Source organism: Salmo salar, chromosome ssa15 (genome assembly GCF_905237065.1).
Source record: "Salmo salar chromosome ssa15, Ssal_v3.1, whole genome shotgun sequence".
Lineage (NCBI taxonomy): Eukaryota > Metazoa > Chordata > Actinopteri > Salmoniformes > Salmonidae > Salmo > Salmo salar.
Window position 1 is genome coordinate 38,573,150 of NC_059456.1, and position 25,023 is coordinate 38,598,172.

The following is a 25,023-nucleotide window of genomic DNA, read 5'->3' on the forward strand; positions in this document are numbered from 1 at the left end:
CTCATTTACAATTGCGACCTATAATGAATAATACGACTCCTTTATATATCAAAAGGACACCATTTTCTTTCAACACAGACATGATCCCTTTCATTGATCTGCATTTACTGGTAGCAGGTTTTTAGTGATCTATCTCAATATTCAACCCTGGCAGAGTATGTGAATCATCAATAATTGGTGCCCTAAAGGAAAGCTGTGGATTATTAACAGCAGCAGAAGGCCATTATTCATCTGGCTGACTCTTAGCCCATCAGGAACTGTTCAACAGACTACTAGAGGACTTTCCAAAGTCAAGGATTACACTAGCTAGCCTCCTGCCGGCTCCAGCTTTGATGATCAATCCTCTCCATCTCACTCAGAATTACATTGAATTACTGATACGAGCCAGAGAAGAGAGGATTGTCACTGGTTTTTCAGGCCATTGTGGGATGATTAATGAAGTCTTCTTTGTATGGTTCGTTCAGACACTGAGACAGGAGCTTACAATGCGTTCTAGATTGCTTTGGCCATGGACTGAGCAGAGAACTGTAAACTAATCACCACAGAGTGTTTCACGGTTACTGTGAGTGGAGTTATGTCTGTAAAGAATGGAGAGCTTCACGACACACTGCCTGGGCTGTGGAGTTATTATGAATCAATACAAGTAACTCAGATACTCATGGAGGAAAATGGAAGTTCAATAGGTGGTGGTGCCTCCATAGGCTCTTGAGCTGGGATGACAGGAGGTGTGTGGGTGTATGGACATACTGTGTGTGCATGTGTCCTCACCTGCCATGGTGCTGGTGACCAGGTCTAGTTTCTGCATGGGGTCTTTCTCTGAGCTGTAGCTGATGGTGAACTCTGTGGACTGGTGTCTGGCAAACGGCTGCTTGATCTGCTTCCAGCAACCTGAGCGCCGAGGGCAGGCAGGCAGAGACAGTAAAAAGACAATGGTTAACTCCACAGACAGACAGACATAATGACAGGAATCTAGCAAGGACAGCACAGAGATAAGCACCAAATTACAGCTGACTGGCTTGCTTAAACTGCTGAGGCTTCCATATGTGAGCTATTCTTTTAAAGACGCCAGGAACGGGAGTCATGCTCTACTATAGATATGGTTCTGTTTCAAATTCTCTGTCTGCTTTAGTCATGTGGAGGATAGAAGTGGATGAGGGTAGGGCAAGGGGGGTGAGAGAGAAGCTGGCAGTTGGACCTATGCTTATGGATGTGGCCCGGTGTGCTTGCTGGAGCGCATCTGTCTGCTCTCAGAGACAAGCCCTGACCGGCTTTCACTACCCACAACCCCCCACCGCACAGACATGTTGTCACAGATCAATAAAGCTGGCATCTGTCAGTTTCATTAAAGCAGTCATGATGATAAGGAACAATATACAACCTGTTAGCTGACTGGGTATTAGCATAACAACGTGGATTTTTCTATTGCTTATATTTTCCTGCCTATGGCTTATTTCTAAGGCTCATCTTCACCATATAAATGATTACATTTGATGTACAGTACGTGTGACATCTTTGACAAAGCAAAGACTAACATTAGGCTTCATTGCTATGACAAAGAGATGAGTTGAGAGATTGTTCACTGACCTGTTATCTGGGTATCAGAGGATCCGTATGAGTTCTCCTTTGTCTTCTTCCTGTGACAGAAAGAAAGTGTTAAACAAATCCAAAAATATATTTTATATTTGAGATTCTCCAAAGTAGTCACCCTTTGCCTTGATGACAGCTTTGCACACTCTTGGCATTCTCGCAACCAGCTTCATGATGTAGTCACCTGGAATGCATTTCAATTAACAGGTGTGCCTTGTTAAAAGTTAATTTGTGGAATTTCTTTCCTTCTTATTGCATTTGAGCCAATCAGTTGTGTTGTGACAAGGTGGGGGGTATACAGAAGATAGCCCTATTTGGTAAAAGACCAAGTCCATATTATGGCAAGAACTCAAATAAGCAAAGAGAAACAACAGTCCATCATTACTTCAAGACATGAAGGAGGTCAGTCAATCCAGAACATTTCAAGAACTGCAGTTGCAAAAACCATCAAGAGCTATGAGGAAACTGGCTCTCATGAGGACCGCCACAGGAAAGGAATACCCAGAGTTACCTCTGCTGCAGAGGATAAGTTCATTAGAGTCACCAGCCTCAGAATTTGCAGCCCAAATAAATGCTTCACAGAGTTCAAGTAACAGTCACATCTCAATATCAACTGTTCAGAGGAGACTGCGTGAATCAGGCCTTCGTGGTCAAATTGCTGTAAAGAAACCACTACTAAAGGACACCAATAAGAAGAAGAGACTTGCTTGGGCCAAGAAACACGAGCAATGGACATTAGACCGGGTGAAATCTGTCCTTTGGTATGATGAGTCCAAATTTGAGATTTTTGGTTCCAACAGCTGTGTCTTTGTGAGACATAGAGTAGATGAACGGATGATCTCTGCATGTGTGGTTCCCACCATGAAGCATGGAGGAGGTATGATGGTGCTTTAATGGTGACACTGTCTGTGATTTATTTAGAATTCAAGGCACACTTAACTAGCATGGCTACCACAGCATTCTGCAATGATATGCCATCCCATCTGGTTTGCGCTTAGTAGGACTATTAGTGATGCACCGATATGACATTTTTGGCCTATACTGATATCCGATATTTTCCTTGCCAAAAAAACAGTACCGATATTAACATTTTTAGCGGCCTTTTAAGCATTCTAGTACAGTTAAATAGTTAACACACACAGATGGACAAGTGGTCTAAGGCACTGCATCTCAGTGCAAGAGGCGTGACTACAGTCCCTGGTTTGAATCCAGGCTGTATCACATCCGGCCGTGATTGGGAATCCCATAGGGCGATGCACAATTGGCCCAGCGTCGTTCGGGGTAGGCCGTCATTGTAAATAAGAATTTGTTCTTAACTGACTTGCCTAGTTAAATAAACGTCACACACACACACACACACACACACACACCAAAAAGTTATTTTGTTGGCATTTACGCATGTCTCCATTACCAGTAAAACCTAATCAAAACCTATTTCTTTCACTTGCTGTGCTGTTTCGTTGTTCATTTGTTCAGTCGTTTCATTCTCAACCAGGATTTCATCATACATGTCAAGCAGTGAAGTTTCAGCTCTGTCTGTCCGTTGCCTCTCTTCCTCGGAGCACACTGTCATTGTGTCCATTTCCATCTTGTCCAGCTGTGTATGTAACATTTCACGTAAACCCTGTTTCTTGTCTGCATTGAAGTAGCGGTCCTTGTACATAGCATCGAGCATGGTGGAGACACAGTAAAGAGAAAATGCCACCGAATTGCTTGTTCACAGCCTGTGTTGGCAGTTTTGTTGAGCGGGCGTCTCAATGCCATGACAAAGGGTATCACATCTACTGCAGGTGCAGTTGATGAGCTTATTTCTCGAGTCAGTTGTTTGAAGGAGCTAGGAGTGTTCATGTTTCCAAGTTTCAAATAAGTTCTCAAATGCCATTGAAATGGCAGCAGCGGTATGACAAACAGCATAATCATGAGCAGGCAATACAACTTTCCTCAGTACGAAATCCTCGACGACCCACCCTGCTGTCAAACTCAGTATGCTCATAGGGCTGATATCGCTGGTCCAAATGTCAGTCGTGAAGCTAATAGCAGTGATGATATTACTGTGTAACTCCGGTAGGGCAACATCTGAAAAATAGCGCACTTGGTAGTGTGTACCGGTGCTCGACCAGTCAGCGAAAGCCAACATCACCCACGACAGAGAACGGTTGATTCTCAAGGGCAATGAATTCCATTATCTTAGCATTAATGGATTTCGCCTTTGAGTTGTCTCGCTGAAATGTTCTTACTCTTTCAAATGACTGCTCAATCCACACAGCAGACATAGTGGGCTAGGTCAGGAATGCTGTGTTGCACGTGTAGCACTAAATTTTATATGGCGTCATTATGTCATGTACCTACGTTATATAGGTATGCACGTCAGCTTTGACATCGGCGTTAAACTAGACATCGGGCCAATACCGATGCTGGCATTTTTAGCTAATATCGTCCGATTTTGATATGTTGACCGATATATTGTGCATCCCTAGGGACTATCATTTGTTTTTCAACAGGACAATGACCCAAAACACATCTCCAGGCTGTGTAAGGGCTATTTGACCATGAAGGAGAGTGATGGTGCTGCATCAGATTACCTGGCCTCCACAATCACCCAACCTCAACCAAATTGAGATGGTTTGGGATGAGTTGGACCGCAGAGTGAAGAAAAAGCAGCCAACAAGTGCTCAGCATATGTGGGAACTTCTTCAAGAATATAAAATGTATTTAGATTTGTTTAACACTTTTTTTGGTTACTACATGTTTCCATATGTGTTATTTCATAGTTTTGACGTAGAAAATGTAGAAAATAGTAAAAAATAAAGAAAAACCCTTGAATGAGTAGGTGTGCCCAAACTTTTGACTGGTACTGTATACCTATATTTTTTGTTGTTGTAATTTTTACCCCTTTTTTCTCCCCAATTTCGTGATTACGATCTTGTCTCATCGCTGCAACTCCTCAACGGGCTCGGCATAGACGAAGGTGGAATCATGCGTCCTCCGAAACATTACCCGCCAAGCTGCGCTTCTTAACCTCTCTTGGGTAGGGGGCAGTATTTTCACATCTGGATGAAAAGCGTGCCCAAAGTAAACTGCCTGCTACTCAGGCCCAGAAGCTAGGATATGCATATAATTGGTAGATTTGGATAGAAAACACACTAAAGTTTCTAAAACTGTTAAAATAATGTCTGTGAGTATAACAGAACTTATTTGGCAGGCAAAACTCCGAGGACAAACCATCCAGGAAAAAAAGATTGAGTTCACTGTGTTTTCTATTAGTTTTCTATGGGAAACTAGATTTATGAGGCACCTGGTTGCAGTTCCTATTACTTCCACTAGATGTCAACAGTCTTTAGAAATTGGTTGATGTTTTTCCTTTGAGAAATTAAGAAGTACGGCTATTCAGAATGAGTGTGAAGCCAAGTGGACTCTTTCGTTTGGGGCGCGCGCCCTGGAGCTTGCTCCACTTTGATTTTATCCGCTATTGAACACAGTATATTCCATCTTACATTTTATCGATTATTTACGTTTTAGGATACCTAAGGATGGATTAGGAAAGTTGTTTGAAATGTTTGGACCAAGTTTACAGGTAAGTTATTAGATCATTTGTAGTCATGTTGGGCGAGTTGGAACCGGTGTTTTTCTGAATCAAACGCGCCAAATAAATGGACATTTTGGGGATATAAAAAAGGAGTCTATCGAACAAAAGGACCATTTGTGATGTTTCTGGGACATATTGGAGTGCCAACAGAAGAAGATCTTCAAAGGTAAGGCATGAACTATATCGTTATTTCTGACTTTCGTGTCGCACCTGCTTGGTTGAAATACGATTTTCATGTGTTTGTATGGTGGGGTGCTGTCCTCAGATAATCGCATGGTTTGCTTTCGCCGTAAAGCCTTTTTGAAATCTGACACGGTGGCTGGATTAACAAGAAGTTAAGCTTTATTTTGGTGTATTGCACCTGTGATTTTATGAAAGTTAAATATTTCTAATAATTTAATTTAGCGGAACGTCTAGCCGTAACAGGTTTTAACAGGGGCAAAACTAAATACATATTGTTTTCAAGTTCTTGTAAGATTGAAGATGTAATCCATCTGAGACACTCATCGGATGGTTCTATAATCGAACGAGTCCCTGACAATGATTTAAAGCTTAATAAACATACGATTGAGCTTGTTAAGAAGCTAACATTTAAAGTGGGCTTTTTTTTACAGAAACAGATCTAGCCTCTCTCTAGTCAACAAGAAGCAGATTGTGCAGTCAACCTTTTTATCGGTTCTTGATTACGGTGAAACTATTTATTAAATTGCAGCTGCCACTACTCTATGTTAGGAATATTTTTTTATTTAACCTTTATTTAACTAGGTAAGTCAGTTAAGAACACGTTCTTATTTACAATGACGGCCTACCAAAAGGCAAAAGGCCTCCTACGGGGGCTGGGATTTAAAAATAAATATATACAACATGGTAGAAGCACAAAACATGGTACAAACATTATTGGGCACAGACAACGGCACAAAGGGCAAGAAGGTAGAGACAACAATACATCACGCAAAGCAGTCACAACTGTCAGTAAGAGTGTCCATGATTGAGTCTCTGAATGAAGAGATTGAGATAAAACTGTCCAGTTTGAGTGTTTGTTGCAGCTCGTTCCAGTTGCTAGCTGCAATGAACTGAAAAGACGAGCGACCCAGGGATGGGTGTGCTTTGGGGACCTTTAACAGATTGTGACTGGCAGAACGGGTGTTGTATGTGGAGGATGAGGGCTTTTATAAATAAGCATCAACCAGCAGCTTCGATTGGATGCTTTGGTGTCCCTAGGGCAATTATTTTAGAATGAAGAATGCGTTTGTTTTAATTGACGTGTTCACTTTTGTATTGTGCAGGGCTCATTTGCAAAAGAGACTTTATTTCAACAGGGAAGTCATATTGAGACTAAAGGTAAATAATAACCAAAGACAATGAAGGCTGATAGTAAAGAGATTCATGGTACGTGTGGTGTATCCTCCTCCTTGGGCGACAGGTAGCCTAGTGGTTAGAACGTTGGACTAGTAACCGAAAGGTTGCAAGATCGAATCCCCGAGCTGACAAGGTAAAAATCTGTCATTCTGTACCTTAACCCACTGTTCCTAGGCCATCATTGAAAATATAATTTGTTCTCAACTGACTTGCCTAGTTAAATAAAGGTAAAATAAAAAAAATAGTGTTCTGACGACTGTGGTTGTGTTGGTAGTCAGGTCAGGCTCGTTATGCTATCTGAGCAACAGACAGGCAGCCATTCCAAAGGACCGTTCTAGGAATCTCCCTGACCCTCATTGTCCTACAGTATATCTTCCCTCACTCTAATCTATTTCTTCTCTTCCACTCTCCCATTTCCTGAAAACATCTCCCTCTCATGCATACTGACAGAGGCAGACAGACAACATCTCCCACACATACGTAACAGACATACTTTAGGGAGTAGGCACACGGTAGAGATAACCCGCTGCTATGGGGACGTATAAGGTCAGGCTAATCTGAGTTTGTCAGTCATGTTGTCATGGGGACAGGAAATGCACAAGTTATGAAGGTGTAAGCTCTCCTTACACAACCTTCTCTAAAAACATTACATTATCTATTCAAATGACATGAACAAGTCGCTTACTTCTGCAGCATCTTGAATACACAAATCCCAACCAGCAGGAGCACCACAGATAAGACTATGGGTACGATGATGATGGCCAGCTTCCCTGAGAATAGAGATGAGAGGAGCGAGCATGTTAGCCAGCTATTACATAAACAAACAGAAGGCATCTGGTGGATGGTTAATGCAGTGTTTTAATGAGATGGGTACCGCGGTCTGCCTGGGAGAGCACTGGCTCAGTGATCTCTTCGTCCCCCACCGGAGGCTTGGGTTTGGTGGGTAATGTGACCTGAGACGACATGTTCACTAAGGAGAGAGAGGGAGCGAAGAGGAAGAGAGCGGGGGGGATTAGCTGTGAGCAGGTTTGACAAAAACTTGATACAGCCCAAAACCAAAATAACAGAACTAACTTACTTCCCCACTTTATTGTAATGTACTGTAAAACAACAGATCAGTAGTTATCTAATATGAAACTGTTTCATAATTGTCCTCTCAGAAGGATTATCTACAGATGAAGTCGGAAGTTTACATACACCTTAGCCAAATACATTTAAACTCAGTTTTCACAATTCCTGACATTTAATCCTAGTAAAAATTCCCTGTCTTAGGTCAGTTAGGATCACCACTTTATTTCAAGAATGTGAAATGTCAGAATAATAGTAGAGAGAATGATTTATTTCAGCTTTTATTTATTTTATCACATTCCCAGTGGGTCTGAAGTTTACATACACTCAATTAGTATTTGGTAGCATTGCCTTTAAATTGTTTAAGTTGGGTCAAACGTTTCGGGTAGCCTTCCACAAGCTACCCACAATAAGTTGGGTGAATTTTGGCCCATTCCTCCTGACAGAGCTGGTGTAACTGAGTCAAGTGTGTAGGCCTCCTTCCTCGCACACACTTTTTTAGGTCTGCCCACACATTTTCTATGGGATTGAGCTCAGGGCTTTGTGATGGCCACTCCAATACCTTGACTTTGTTGTCCTTAAGCCATTTTTCCACAACTTTTGGAAGTATGCTTGGGGTCATTGTCCATTTGGAAGACCCATTTGCGACCAAGCTTTAACTTCCTGAATGATGTCTTGAGATGTTGCTTCAATATATCCACATACCTTTCCTTCTTCATGATGCCATATATTTTGTGAAGTGCACCAGTCCCTCCTGCAGTAAAGCACCCCCACAACTTGATGCTGCCACCTCCGTGCTTCATGGTTGGGATGGTGTTCTTCAGCTTGCAAGCATCCCCCTTTTTCCTCTAAACATAACGATGGTCATTATGGCCAAACAGTTCTATTTTTGTTTCATCAGACCAGAGGACATTTCTCCAAAAAGTACGATCTTTGTCCCCATGTGCAGTTGCAAACCGTAGTCTGGCTTTTTTATGGCGATTTTGGAGCAGTGGCTTCTTCCTTGCTGAGAGGCCTTTCAGGTTATGTCGATATAGGACTCGTTTTACTGTGGATATAGATACTTTTGTACCTGTTTCCTTCAGCATCTTCACAAGGTCCTTTGCTGTTGTTCTGGGATTGATTTGCACTTTTCACACCAAAGTACGTTCATCTCTAGGAGACAGAACGTGTCTCCTTCCTGAGCGGTATGACAGCTGCGTGGTCCCATGGTGTTTATACTTGCGTACTATTGTTTGTACAGATGAACGTAGTACCTTCAGGCGTTTGAAAATTGCTCCCAAGGATGAATCAGACTTGTGGAGGTCTACAATTTCTTTTCTGAGGTCTTGGCTGATTTCTTTTGATTTCCTTGATGTCAAGCAAAGAGGCACTGAGTTTTAAGGTAGGCCTCGAAATACATCCACAGGTACACCTCCAATTGACTCAAATGATGTCAATTAGCCTATCAGAAGCTTCTAAAGCCATAACATAATTTTTGGGAATTTCCCAAGCTGTTTAAAGGCACAGTCAACTTAGTGTATGTAAACTTCTGACCCACTGGAATTGTGATACAGTGAATTATAAGTGAAATAATCTGTCTGTAAACAATTGTTGGAAAAATGACTTGTTTCATGCACAAAGTAGATGTCCTAACCGACTTGCCAAAACTATAGTTTGTTAACAAGAAATGTGTGGAGTGGTTGAAAAACGAGTTTTAATGACTCCAACCTAAGTGTATGTAAACTTCTGACTTCAACTGTACATGTAGTCATCAATCACTATCTACTAACTCACTGATAATACTATCTGGTATTGTAGCCAGACCCACACACTCAGTACTGTGTTCTGGACATGGGGTTAGGATGAGTACCTCTGACATAGGTATTAGGGTTAGGATGAGTACTTCTGACATGGGGGTTAGGGTTCGGGTGTGTAGCTCTGAGATGGGGGTTAGGATGTGTACCTCTGAGATGGGTGCAGCCCAGCAGCTCTACCCTCATGACGATCCTCTGGTGCCATGTTTGAGGGATGATCCGCAGGTAGCGGGCTATGATTGGATTGTGGAAGGTGTTCCTGGTCTGATGCAGACTGTCCTGGTTCCCCTCAAATATCTGACAGGGAGGAAGGGAGAGACAGAGGGAGTGAGGGGGAGGTGGTCACAAGGTTTAATGGAAGGCATGCATTCTTGTGATTCATCGGCAACATAACTCATTGATTACATTTAAAGAAATTGTTGGCCAATAACACATACCGAAATGTATATTGTTCCATGATCAGGCAATTCATTATTGTAGTCAGATATTAGATAATTGAATCTGGAGTACTCGCCATGTATTGTGTGCTGTTGTTCTGTGTGTACGTCCTCCACCGACTCCTCTCCTTGTGAATTATCTTGAAGCTCCTCACATAGTAGTGATAGTCCAACATAGTAGAGCCAGTCGTGATAATCCCTGGAAAACAAAAAATAGAGAAGGTAAAAACTCTAAATCTCACTTTCTATTGTTCAACATTTTTCATCCCCTTTTCTCTGTCTGTCTCCAGGGCAGTGATGTCACCCGTTGGTCAGCCCTGGAATGTGCTGGAACAGGGAAAGGAGACATCACCTCAGAGAGCAGAACAGTGACTGAAACACCAAGGGGAAACCCTCCCAGACATTTGCAGCTCCCAGACAGCCATGATGAGCATTTTTGTGGCAAATGAGCGCCTGACACAGGGCCAGAACAATATGGCGGCAGACGGGGGACCCGCAACATGTCATTACACAGGGCATTGTGGTTCATATGGAGACACAGTGCAACCTATCATTATAGGAAATGACTGTCATATTTCAAAGACAGAATCGCAGACTCTCAAGGTATTTCTTGGTTTCACGGCTAAAATGGACTTTTGTTGCATAAAGAGCAACAGGGGTTTCCAATGCACAATTGTTGACACCGACAACAACAGAGATCCAATCTGCCATAATACGAGTATCAGAAAGGCAGGATCCTTAAGGAAAGAAAGGGTTGTATTCTTCCGGCTAAAGAGTCTTACGATTGTTGCACAACAACAATTCTTCCAAACAGTGCTTCCATTTTCAAGGAACCGCATTCCAATCAAAACGATGTTCCCCTTAGCTCTGGATTTCTGAACCAGCAGACAAAGCTAGACATTCTTCATTGACTGGAAACCAATGTGTTGTAAAGTAGCATGAAATTAACTTGGGACTTGCTGACTTCACACACCACACTCAAAATAAACTATTGTATTGTGCTACACTTAAACAGGCCTTTGAAAGTCACTTTCTTGTTTGTGGAGGAGCAGCACAGAGGGGCATTCTCTCCCTTCATGCATTACTGAGAACTGGTCTAATACATTAGATTACTGGTCTAATGCGTGTGTGTGTGTGTGTGTGTGTGTGTGTGTGTGTGTGTGTGTGTGTGTGTGTGTGTGTGTGTGTGTGCTACAGTTTTAGTGGTGAGCCCTCCAGAGTTAAATCAAAAGAAAGGCCCATTTATAAGAGAAATTACCCCCTTTAAACAACCCCCTGGATCAGATCTCATTCTATCCCTTCTCAGCTTTTTCCGACAGATGTGTGTGTGTGTGTGTGTGTGTGTGTGTGTGTGTGTGTGTGTGTGTGTGTGTGTGTGTGTGTGTGTGTGTGTGGAGCCTTAATCCTATTACCATCCTCTACAGAGGGCTACGAATGGGGTTAGCAGCCAGGTAGGAGAGGGTTAAATCTAAACGCCTGTTTTTAATTGATACCACGGGGGGAGGAAATTGCCATTGATCCTAAAAGACTTGGCCAAGAACACCAAGGCTTCTACTTTATTACAGTTAACTGTAATGTTAATAGTATGCTGAGCATTGAGCAGGCCCAGTAAGAAGGGATTGCCATTCATCAGGAGAGAGAGATTGGCAACGGTGGAAATCTGTACCAGTAGAATACAACCAAATCTCGAAATTACAGATGTGAAAAACACCTTCAAATAAGCTTAGCCTGGTAAACTAAAAGGTACAGTGCCTTCAGAAAGTATTACAATTCTTCAAGCTCTGTCAAATTGCTTGTTGCTCACTGCTAGACAACCATTTGCAGGTCTTGCCATAGAATTTCAAGCAGATTTAAGTAAAAACTGTAACTTGGTCACTCAGGCACATTCCCTGTCATCTTGGTAAGAAACTCCAGTGTAGAGAGAGAAAAAAAAAAAAGTTTACACACTGCTAAGAATGGTTGGAACAAATTGACTTCTCCTCCTCCTCCTCTCTGTCCGTCCGTCCACGGGTATAAAGAATAGACACAGTGCCGGACTTCCCTTATGGCACCCTATTCCCTATTTAGTGCGCCATAGGGCTCTGGTCAAAAGTGGTGCGCTGAATGAGGAATAGGGTGCCATTTCAGACACAGACAGTATTTATCTGAGATGTCAGGACCTGGAGGGAAGGCACTAAGAGGTAAAGCCCCCCCCCCCTTCAATTTCCAGATTTGTTGTCGTGCTGTTTGTTGCTACTTGACTATCTGCCAAACTCTTCGGTTTTTACTTTTAATATATTTATCAACGTCTTAGTTTTTTTCTCGCTCAACTAAGCAACGAGTCGGAGTCAGAGACCGAGCCTTCTCAGGTCTCTCCTCCACCCGTTATGGGGTCTGAGCCGCCGAAGCCTCCCACCATTAGCTCTGACAAATTGAAAACCCTAGTTATTGGCGACTCCATTACCCGCGGTCCCAAAGCGCAACATAGCTTCAGCGTGTAAATCAGCTTGAAAGACGTTTTACAAATCAGCTAGAAAGATGAGGAGTGACGGACTCCATCCTAGCTGGAGGGGTGATCTCATCTTATCTAACTCCTCTAGCTTCACAATGAGATAGGGTACAGGCAGGACAGGCAGCAGGCTGTTAGCCAGGCTGCCAGTTTAATGGAGTCTGCCACTAGCACAGTCAGTGTAGTCAGCTCAGCTATCCCCATTGAGACCGTGTCTGTGCCTCGATCTAGGTTGAGCAAAACAAAACAAAACATGGCGGTGTTCGCCTTAGCAATCTCACTGGAATAAAGACCTCCTCCATTCCTGCCATTATTGAAAGAGATTGTAATATGTCACATCTCAAAATAAGGCTACTTAATGTTCGATCCCTCACTTCCAAGGCAGTCATAGTCAATGAACTAATCACTGATCATAATATTGATGTGATTGGCCTGACTGAAACATGGCTCAAGCCTGATGAATTTACTGTGTTAAATGAGGCTTCTCCTCCTGGTTACACTAGTGACCAAATCCCCTGCGCATCCCGCAAAGGCGAAGGTGTTGCTAACATTTATGACAAAATAATGACTGCGTTTTCGTCTTTTGAGCTTCTAGTCACGAAATCTATGCAGCCTACTCAATCACTTTTTATAGCTACTGTTTACAGGCCTCCTGGGCCGTTTTCAGCGTTCCTCACCGAGTTCTCTGAATTCCTATTGGATCTTGTAGTCGTGGCAGATAATATTCACATTTTTGGTGACTTTAATATTCACATGGAAAAGTCCACAGACCCACTCCAAAAGGCTTTCGGCACCATCATTGACTCAGTGGGTTTTGTCCAACATGGATCATCAAAAGCCGTGCTATAAATTCTCAGACAACCAAAAGAATCCTAGAGGCCCTTCCAGACTCCCTCCACCTACCCAAGGACGTCGGGAGTACAAAAATCGGTTAACCACCTAACCGAGGATCTTTATTTAACCTTGCATAATAAAGTAAAACAAAAAACATTTGTCACAAGAAATTTGCTCACTGGTATACAGAAAATACCCGAGCCCTGAAGGAAGCTTCCAGAAAATTCGAACCGAAATGGCGCTCCACCAAACTGGAAGTCTTCCGACTAGCTTGGAAAGACAGTACCGCGCCATATCAAAAAGCCCTCACTGCTGCTCGATCATCCTATTTTTCCAACCTAATTGAAGAGAATAAGAACAATCCAAAATGTATTTTTGAAACTGTTGCAAAGCTAACTAAAAAGCAGCATCCAACAAGAGAGGATAGCTTTCACTTCAGCAGTGATAAATTCATGAACTTCTTAGATGAAAAGATCATGATCATTAGAAAGCAAACTACGGACCACTTTGAATCTGCGTATTTCTCCAAAGCTCAGTTGTTCTGAGTCTGCACAGAACTGCCAGGACCTAGGATCAATGGAGACACTCAAGTTTTTTAATCCTGTATCTCTTGAGACATTCATGAAAATAGTCATGGCCTCTAAACCGTCAAGCTGCATTCTGGACCCTATTCCAACTAAACTACTGAAAGAGCTGCTTCTTGTGCTTGGCCCTCCTATGTTGAACATAATAAATGGCTCCCTATCCACCGGATGTGTACCAAACTCACTAAAAGTGGCAGTAATAAAGTGTCATGACTCTCCTGTGAGGATCCGAAGGATCAGGTTACAGTGGGTCAGCTCTACAGCACCCTCTCTCTTCCGCAGAGGGGGAGAGGGATGAATTTGGCCTGGTTTTATGACAACTTCTCTAGGGTAGGGGGCAGTATTTTGACGTCCGGATGAAAGGCGTGCCCAAATTAAACTGCCTGCTACTCAGGCTCAGAAGGTAGGATATGCATAGTATTAGTAGATTTGGATAGAAAACGCTCTGAAGTTTCTAAAACTGTTTGAACGATGTCTGTGAGTATAACAGAACTCATATGGCAGGCAAAAACCTGAGAAAAATCCAACCAGGAAGTGTGGAAATCTGAGGCTTGTAGTTTTTTAAGTGATTGCCGATACAGTACACAGTGACTTAGGGTTCATTAGATGTCCACTAGATGTCAACAGTCGTTAGAACGTTGTTTCATGCTTCTACTGTGAATATGGAGCAAACAAGAGGGCCTGGAGTCAGATGAGTGAGGAAATGACATGAGCTCAGAGGCGCGTGCTCACGTGAGTGTGAGCTATGTTCCTTTTCTTTTCTGAAGACATTGGATTTGTCCGGTTGGAATATTACTGAAGATTTATGTTAAAAACATCCTAAAGATTGATGCTATACATCGTTTGACATATTTCTACGAACGTAAATAGAACTTTTTTTGACTTTTCGTCGTGACATTTTCACGCGCTTCCTGCATTTGGAGTAGTGGACTGAACGCGCAAACAAAAAGGAGGTATTTGGACATAAATGATGGACTTTATCGAACAAAACAAACATTTATTGTGGACCTGGGATCCCTGGGAGTGCATTCTGATGAAGATCATCAAAGGTAAGTGAATATTTATAATATTATTTCAGAGTTTTATTGACTCCACAAAATGGCGGGTTTGGTTTCGTGTCTGAACGCTGTACTCAGAGTATTGCAATGTGTGCTTTCGCTGTAAAGTTTTTTTAAAATCTGACACAGTGGTTGCATTAAGGAGAAGTGTATCTATAATTCTTTGAATTACAGTTTAATATTTTATCAACGTTTATGATGAGTATTTCTGTAAATTGATGTGCTCATTCACCAGAAGTTTTGGGAGGCAAAACATTTCGGAACATTACACGCCAATGTAAAATGTGGTTTTTGGATATAAATATGAACTTTATCGAGCAAAACATATATGTATTGTGTAACATGAAGTCCTATGAGTGCCATCTGATGAAGATCATCAAAGGTTAGTGATTCATTTTAGCTGTATTTCTGGTTTTTGTGACGCCTCTCCTTGCTTGGAAAATGACTGTGTGGTTTTTCTTGTCAAGGTGACGTCCTAACATAATCTAATCCTATGCTTTCGCCGTAAAGCCTTTTTGAAATTGGACAATGTGGTTGGATTAACGAGAAGATTATCTTTAAAATGGTGTAAAATACTTGTATGTGTGAGAAATTTGAATTATGAGATTTTTGTTGTTTTGAATTCGGCGCCCTGCTATTTCACTGGCTGTTGAATAGTGTTTCCCGCAGGTGGGACGGTCACGTCCCACATACCCAAGAGAGGTTAACAACCGGATCATGAATACCTTGCAGAAACTCTGCCTTTGGGCTCTGCAGTATTGAGAATGGAATGTCTGAGTGTTACAACAGGTAGACACTTGTCCAAAACTTTAACATCAAAAGGTTGGACATTGAAACATTTACATTTAAGTAATTTAGCAGACGCTCTTATCCAGAGCGACTTACGAATTGGTGGATTCACCTTATGATATCCAGTGGAACAACCACTTTACAATAGTGCATCTAAATCTTTTAGGGGGGGGGGTAGAAGGATTACTTTATCCTATCCTAGGTATTCCTTAAAGAGGTGGGGTTTCAGGTGTCTCCGGAAGGTGGTGATTGACTCCGCTGTCCTGGCGTCGTGAGGGAGCTTGTTCCACCATTGGGGTGCCAGAGCAGTGAACAGTTTTGACTGAGCTGAGCGGGAACTGTGCTTCCTCAGAGGTAGGGAGGCGAGCAGGCCAGAGGTGGATGAGTAACGTAAATAATGTGGGAAATGGTTGGTGGGGCTCTAAACAATAATCTTGTCAAATAAGTTGTTGTTTTGTGATATCATTAAGGATGGTTGAACCAAATAACGGTAACTCAAAAATGTATACGTCCCAGTTATCAGATTTACAACTAAATGTTGTGGAACTTACATGATTAAATATTAAACTATTTGTGAGAAGACGAAATGTGATTTTAGCCTTCTAAATTGGATAATTGTTTTTCCTGCAAAGTTTTACCCAGTCAGTAACCAGGCCCACGTGAGTACAGACATTATGCCAAAAGGAGGGAACGCCCCTTTTTCCCCAGAGTGTTTATACAAGGACTCCTAATGAAATTTACATTAGACCAGAGAATGTGAGGATCATCCACATGTTGAATTGGTTGGAATCTCTAGAGACCAGACAGCGTGGAGCGGTGGCTACACAGCTGGGAAATGGTTTAAAACTAAAGACCAGTATATGTGCAGCGTGAGCTGAATATTTTACGAACTGGTTTAAGAACTACAATACCAGTATATGGTAAGACCCTCTGAAACTCTCTCGAAGAAGACTACACAGGAACATTTAGTCTGCAGCTGTTTATGCACTGTTAGCCTAGGAAACTTTACCAAAGACGAGAGACAAAGAACAATTTCCTCTCACCACTATAGGTGGTATTTATTCTAAACAAACTGAGTGAAGGACAAGGCCCACTGAACACTGCGTGGTACACCTAAGGAAGATCTGTTCTAACAGACACTCCTAGACCAAGAAGCTACAACTACAAAGGACATGGTTACCTCTGGTGGACAACCGGAGACTTACACAACCAGAGACTTTCTGTCGACTGACTCCACAGAAAATGGACCGGGCGATTTTAAGAGAGAGAAACGACAAAGACATACAAGCGTAAATATGTACATTGCTTTTTGTAATTCTGAATGAGCGGTTGTTAGGGTGCTAAATATCCATATTTACGATGAGCGTATTATTCAACTGTATGTACAATAGTTGAATTCCTTTGTCTCTCCTTCTCCCACTCTTTCGTTCCCCACCCCCTATCATTGTGTAACCAGCCGTCATATTGAGTTAGTCCACTAGGGACCTTTCATCGCATCATGTTAATAATCAGTGTATAATCTATCCTGTGTGTGTGTTTATGTATTTCTGTGGGATTATTTCATTAGTTAGTAAATAAATAATTAAGACAATTTGTGTAAACTGATTCATCATGGAGACTAGGGATCGTGCAGATTTACAGGATATTACGACATTCAGAATGAGACTGAAATAGGAGCAAATGATTGATGGATGACGGATAGTATATCGAGATTCTGATATTTGAGTTAATTTGGGAAATGGTAACTTGTTAAACTTTTGCCGTGGTGCCCCAGATTACTACTTAATTAGTATGTAATTATTCGATGAATAGCCGTCATCGCATTATATATATATATATATAATGTTTTGGTCACTTTTGAATGCTGGTGGTGCTTTCACTCTAGTGGTAGCATGAGACGGAGTCTACAACCCACACAAGTGGCTCAGGTAGTGCAGCTCATCCAGGATGGCACATCAATGCGAGCTGTGGCAAGAAGGTTTGCTGTGTCTGTCAGCGTAGTGTCCAGAGCATGGAGGCGCTACCAGGAGACAGGCCAGTACATCAGGAGACGTGGAGGAGGCCGTAGGAGGGCAACAACCCAGCAGCAGGACCGCTACCTCCGCCTTTGTGCAAGGAGGAGCAGGAGGAGCACTGCCAGAGCCCTGCAAAATGACCTCCAGCAGGCCACAAATGTGCATGTGTCTGCTCAAACGGTCAGAAACAGACTCCATGAGGGTGTTATGAGGGCCCGACGTCCACAGGTGGGGGTTGTGCTTACAGCCCAACACCGTGCAGGACGTTTGGCATTTGCCAGAGAACACCAACATTGGCAAATTCGCCACTGGCGCCCTGTGCTCTTCACAGATGAAAGCAGGTTCACACTGAGCACGTAACAGATGTGACAGAGTCTGGAGACGCTGTGGAGAACGTTCTGCTGCCTGCAACATCTTCCAGCATGACCGGTTTGGCGGTGGGTCAGTCATGGTGTGGGGTGGCATTTCTTTGGGGGGCCGCACAGCCCTCCATGTGCTCGCCAGAGGTAGCCTGACTGCCATTAGGTACCGAGATGAGATCCTCAGACCCCTTGTGAGACCACATGCTGGTGCGGTTGGCCCTGGGTTCCTCCTAATGCAAGACAATGCTAGACCTCATGTGGCTGGAGTGTGTCAGCAGTTCCTGCAAGAGGAAGGCATTGATGCTATGGACTGGCCTGCCCGTTCCCCAGACCTGAATCCAATTGAGCACATCTGGGACATCATGTCTCGCTCCATCCACCAACGCCACATTGCACCACAGACTGTCCAGGAGTTGGCGGATGCTTTAGTCCAGGTCTGGGAGGAGATCCCTCAGGAGACCATCCGCCACCTCATCAGGAGCATGCCCAGGCATTGTAGGGAAGTCATACAGGCACGTGGAGGCCACACACACTACTGAGCCTCATTTTGACTTGTTTTAAGGACATTACATCAAAGTTGGATCAGCCTGTAGTGTGGTTTTCCACTTTAATTTTGAGTGTGACTCCAAATCCAGACCTCCATGGGTTGATAAATTGGATTTCCATTGATTATTTGTGTGTGATTTTGTTGTCAGCACATTCAACTATGTAAAGAAAAAGTATTTTATAAGATTATTTCTTTCATTCAGATCTAGGATGTGTTGTTTAAGTGTTCCCTTTATTGTTTTGAGCAGTATATATATATATATTAGAGGTCGACCAATTAATCAGAATGGCCGATTAATTAGGGCTGATTTAAAGTTTTCATAACAATCGTAAATCGGTATTTTTGGACGCCGATTTGTCCGATTTATTATAATTTTTTCCCTTTTTTTAGACCTTTATTTAACTAGGCAAGTCAGATAAGAACACATTCTTATTTTCAATGACGGCCTAGGAACGGTGGGTTAACTGCCTTGTTCAGGGGCAGAACGACAGATTTTTACCTTGTCAGCTCAGGGATTCAATCTTGCAACCTTACGGTTAACTAGTCCAACGCTCTAACCACCTGCTTTACATTGCACTCCATGAGGAGCCTGCCTGTTACGCGAATGCAGTAAGAAGCCAAGGTAAGTTGCTAGCTAGCATTAAACTTATCTTATAAAAAACAATCAATCAATCATAATCACTAGTTAACTACACATGGTTGATGATATTACTAGTTTATCTAGCCTGTCCTGCGTTGCATATAATCGCTTAGGTAGACGTTGCTCCAACCATAAACATCAATGCCTTTTCTTAAAATCAATACACAAGTATATATTTTTAAACCTGCATATTTAGTTAATATTGCCTGCTAACATGAATTTCCTTTAACTAGGGAAAAATGTGTCACTTCTCTTGCAAACAGAGTCAGGGAAAATGCAGCAGTTTGGGCCGCCTGGCTCGTTGCGAACTGTGAAGACTATTCTTCCTAACAAAGACAGCCAACTTCGCCAAACGGGGATGATTTAACAAAAGCGCATTTGCGAAAAAAGCACAAAAAAAGCACTAACCATAAACATCAATGCCTTTCTTAAAATCAATACAATACACAGAAGTATATATTTTTAAATCTGCATATTTAGCTAAAAGAAATCCAGGTTAGCAGGCAATATTAACCAGGTGAAATGGTGTCATTTTGCGTTCATTGCACGCAGTCAGGGTAAATGCAACAGTTTGGGCCAACTGGCTCTTGCGAACTAATTTGCCAGAATTTTACGTAATTATGACATAACACTGAAGGTTGTGCAATGTAACAGGAATAACGTTTTGTTTTCGAGATGATAGTTTCCGGATTCGACCATATTAATGACCTAAGGCTCGTGTTTCTGTGTGTTATTATGTTATAATTAAGTCTATGATTTGATAGAGCAGTCTGACTGAGCGATGGTAGGCACCAGCAGGCTCGTAAGCATTCATTCAAAATAGCACTTTCGTGCGTTTTGCCAGCAGCCCTTCGCAATGCATTGCGCTGTTTATGACTTCAAGCCTGTCAACTCCCGAGATTAGGCTGGTGTAACCGATATGAAATGGCTAGCTATTTAGCGGGGTGCGCGCTAATAGCGTTTCAAACGTCACTCGCTCTGAGACTTGGAGTAGTTTCTTCCCTTCCTCTATGTGGGTAACGCTGCTTCGAGGGTGGCTGTTGTCGATGTGTTCCTGGTTCGAGCCCAGGTAGGAGCGAGGAGAGGTACGGAAGCTATACTGTTACACTGGCAATACTAAAGTGCCTATAAGAACATCCAATAGTCAAAGGTATATGAAATACAAATCGTATAAAGAGAAATAGTCCTGTAATAACTACAACCTAAAACATCTTACCTGGGAATATTGAAGACTCATGTTAAAAGGAACCACCAGCTTTCATATGTTCTCATGTTCTGTGCAAGGAACTTAAACGTTAGCTTTTTTACATGGCACATATTGCACTTTTACTTTCTTCTCCAACACTTTGTTTTTGCATTATTTAAACCAAATTGAACATGTTTCATTATTTATTTGAGGCTAAATTGATTTTATTGATGTACTATATTAAGTTAAAATAAGTGTTCATTCAGTATTGTTGTAATTGTCATTATTACAAATAAATAAAAAAATAAAATAAAAAAATAATAAAAATGAAATAATAAAAAAATAAAAATAAAATAATAATAATTTAAAAAAAATATATATAAAAAAAAGATCGGCCAATTAATCGGTAGCGTTTTTTTTTTGTGTGGCCCCAATAAATCGGTATCGGCGTTGAAAAATCATAATCGGTCGACCTCTAATAAATATATATATATTAAAATCAGCAGGGGATCAAATACTTTTTCCCCCCCACTGTATGTGTGTGTGTGTGTGTGTGTGTGTGTGTGTGTGTGTGTGTGTGTGTATATATATATATACACACACACATATACAGTGGGGGGAAAAGTATTTGATCCCCTGCTGATTTTGTACATTTGCCCACTTACAAAGAAATGATCAGTCTATAATTTTAATAGTAGGTTTATTTGAACAGTGAGAGACAGAACAACAAAAAAATCCAGAAAAACGCATGTCAAAAATGTTATAAAATTATTTGCATTTTAATGAGAGAAATAAGTATTTGACCCCTCTGCAAAACATGACTTAGTACTTGGTGGCAAAACCCTTGTTGGCAATCACAGAGGTCAGACGTTTCTTGTAGTTGGCCACCAGGTTTGCACAAATCTCAGGAGGGATTTTGTCCCACTCCTCTTTGCAGATCTTCTCCAAGTCATTAAGGTTTCGAGGCTGACGTTTGGCAACTCGAACCTTCAGCTCCCTCCACAGATTTTCTATGGGATTAAGGTCTGGAGACTGGCTAGGCCACTCCAGGACCTTAATGTGCTTCTTCTTGAGCCACTCCTTTGTTGCCTTGGCTGTGTGTTTTGGGTCATTGTCATGCTGGAATACCCATCCACGACCCATTTTCAATGGCCTGGCTGAGGGAAGGAGGTTCTCACCCAAGATTTGACGGTACATGAGTACCCAAGATTCCATCGTCCCTTTGATGCAGTGAAGTTGTCCTGTCCCCTTAGCAGAAAAACACCCCCAAAGCATAATGTTTCCACCTCCATGTTTGACGGTGGAGATGGTGTTCTTGGGGTCATAGGCAGCATTCCTCCTCCTCCAAACACGGCGAGTTGAGTTGATGTCAAAGAGCTCCATTTTGGTCTCATCTGACCACAACACTTTCACCAGTTGTCCTCTGAGTCATTCAGATGTTCACTGGCAGACTTCAGACGGGCCTGTATATGTATTCTTGAGCAGGGGGACCATGTGGGCGCTGCAGGATTTCAGTCCTTCACGGTGTAGTGGGTTACCAATTGTTTTCTTGGTGACTATGGTCCCAGCTGCCTTGAGATCATTGACAAGATCCTCCCGTGTAGTTCTGGGCTGATTCCTCACCGTTCTCATGATCATTGCAACTCCACGAGGTGAGATCTTGCATGGAGCCCCAGGCCGAGGGATATTGACAGTTCTTTTGTGTTTCTTCCATTTGCGAATAATCACACCAAATGTTGTCACCTTCTCACCAAGCTGCTTGGCGATGGTCTTGTAGCCCATTCCAGCCTTGTGTAGGTCTACAATCTTGTCCCTGACATCCTTGGAGAGCTCTTTGGTCTTGGCCATGGTGGAGAGTTTGGAATCTGATTGATTGATGGCTTCTGTGGACAGGTGTCTTTTTTACAGGTAACAAGCTGCGGTTAGGAGCACTCCCTTTAAGAGTGTGCTCCTAATCTCAGCTCGTTACCTGTATAAAAGACACCTGGGAGCCAGAAATCTTTCTGATTGAGAGGGGGTCAAATACTTATTTCCCTCATTAAAATGCAAATCAATTTATAACATTTTTGACATGTGTTTTTCTGGATATTTTTGTTGTATTTCTGTCTCTCACTGTTCAAATAAACCTACCATTAAAATTATAGACTGATCCTTTCTTTGTCAGTGGGCAAACGTACAAAATCAGCAGGGGATCAAATACTTTTTCCCCCCACTGTATATATATACACACACACACACACACACACACACACACACACACACACACACACATTCTACTTCTTGGTTATGTCATTCATAAACACAATGTCAACTACGATTTTTCCTGTGCTTAGCTCCATTCCATTTCTTTTATATCCAGAAGAACTCCCCAGTCTTTAACGATTACAAGCATACCCATAACATAAAGCCACCACTATGCTTGAAAATATAGAGTGGTACTCAGTAATGTATTGGATTTGCCCCAAACATGACACTTTGTATTCAGGACAAAAAGTGAATTGCTTTGCCATTTTTTATGCACTTTTACTTTAGTGCCTTGTTGCAAACAGGATTCATGTTTTGGAATATTTGTATTCTGTACAGGCTTCCTTCTTTTCACTCTGTCAATTAGGTTAGTAGTGTGGAGTAACTACAATGTCGTTGATCCATCCTCAGTTTTCTCTTATCACAGCCTTTTAACTCTAAGTTCTTTAAAGTCACCACTGGCCTCATGGTGAAATCCCTGAGCGGTTTCCTTCCTCTCTGGCAACTAAGGAAGGACGCCCGTATCTTTGTAGTGACTGGGTGTATTGATACACCATCCAAAGTGTAATTAATAATTTCACCATGCTCAAATGGATATTCAATGTCTACTTTTTTATTTTTACCCATCTAACAATAGGTGCCATTATTTGCGAGGCATTGGAAAACCTCCCTGGTCTTTGTGGTTCAATCTATGTTTGGAATTCATTGTTCGACTGAGGGAACTTACAGATAATTGTATGTGTGGCACACAGTGTGAGTACATGTAACTTAATATGTGACTTGTTAAGCACATTTTTACTCCTGAACTTATTTAGGCTTGCCATTACAAAGGGGTTGAATACATTTCAGCTTTTAATTTGTAATTCATTTGTAAACATTTCGAAAAACATAATTCCACTTTGACATTACAGGGTTGTGTGTAGGCCAGTGGCCCAAAAAAATCTCAATTTAATCAATGTGGAAAATGTCAAGGGGTGTGAATACTTTATAAAGGCACTGAAAGTACAGCAAGCCGGACATCCCCAATATTGTGTGGAGACAATATGGGGATCCAAATAAATGAATAAGCCCTGAGGAAAAAGTCAGAGTGCTACTTAGCTTCTATTGGTAGAGTCAGGTAGAGAGTAGTTTTGGAAGCTTTATGTTTGAGGGCAGGTTCCCCTGAGTAGGGCTCTTATCTCACCTGTGATCCTTTTCTTCTCCCCCAGGTCCAGCTGGAGCCACTGCAGGCTGTCGTTCTGATCTGCAGCCCAGGTGCAGCCCCTTGATCCTGGGTCAGCCTGGGAGCTGTTGGGTGCCCAGTCAGACTGACAACCCATCGCTTCTCCCCACGAACTGGCACTAACAGACACATGCTGCAACACTGACTGGTTCTTACAGTCTAGAAAACAACAGAAGAAAAAGTAAATAACAACAATTCTGCTGCTCTAACTGAATACGATTTTACCAAAATATTCCCACTACTTCCTCTGCCCTCTGTTCTATTGGCAAATGTATAATCACTGGAGAACAAACGGGAAGAGCTCTGTTCGAGACTCCTATCAACGGGATCTGAAGAACTGTAATATACTATGTTTCTCGGAAACTTGGCTGAACAAGAACATGGATAATATTCTAGCTCTTTTTTTCTATGCACCGGCAAAACAGAATGGCAGCGTTGGGTAAGCTCAAGGGGGGTGGAGTGTGCATCTTTGTCAACAACAGCTGGTGTTCAATCTCAAATAATAAGGAAGTCTCAAGGTTCTGCTCACCTGAGTTAGAATACCTCATGATAAGGCTGTAAACCATACTATTCACCAAGAAAGTTTTCATCCAGATTTTTCGTAGTTGTTTATTTACCACCACAAACCGATGCTGGCACTAAGACCACACTCAACAAGCTGTATAGGGCCATAGGCAAACAAGAAAATGGCTCCTAGTGGCCAGTGATTTAATGCAGGAAAACTGAAATCCGTTTTACCTCATTTCTGTCACCTGTGCAACTAGAGGCAAACACAAACCCTCTAGATCACCTTTACTCCACACACACACAGACGCATACAACGCTCTTGCTCACCCTCCATTTGGCAAATCTGACCATAACTTTACTCTCCCGATTCCTGCTTTCAAACAAAAACCCAAACAGGAAGTATCAGCGAATGCTAAGCTGCAGGACTGATGCGCTAGCACAGACTGGAATATGTTCCGGGACTCATCTGATGGCATTGAGGAGTTTACCACATCAGTCACCGGCTTCATTAATAAGTGCATCGACGACGTCGTCCCCACAGGAGACATCCTGTCAGAACAGCCCCAGGAGCAACTAGTCTGACTAAATCTGTTAAATCTGCAACCAATTAAAACCCTGTGTAAAGAAGCTATGACTCTTGTCCTCCTCACCATTCCAACATAATGAGAGTGGAGTTTTGAGGAAAGTCAATAAGGAGCTAGTCTTAATTAAAGT

At 42.2% G+C, this 25,023-nt stretch overlaps 1 protein-coding gene across 1 annotated transcript in view; it reads right to left on the reverse strand.

Moving 5' to 3' along the window:
* LOC106571389 (discoidin, CUB and LCCL domain-containing protein 1) overlaps positions 1-25,023 on the reverse strand; it is a 47,928-nt gene that overhangs the window by 2,212 nt on the left and 20,693 nt on the right. The window contains exons 8-14 of the mRNA XM_014144414.2: positions 23,764-23,961; positions 9,911-10,032; positions 9,546-9,693; positions 7,407-7,502; positions 7,218-7,302; positions 1,585-1,634; positions 769-888 (exon numbers count right to left, since the gene is read on the reverse strand). Coding sequence (XP_013999889.2) covers positions 769-888; positions 1,585-1,634; positions 7,218-7,302; positions 7,407-7,502; positions 9,546-9,693; positions 9,911-10,032; positions 23,764-23,961 — 819 coding nt within the window. The remainder of the gene's footprint in view (positions 1-768; positions 889-1,584; positions 1,635-7,217; positions 7,303-7,406; positions 7,503-9,545; positions 9,694-9,910; positions 10,033-23,763; positions 23,962-25,023) is intronic.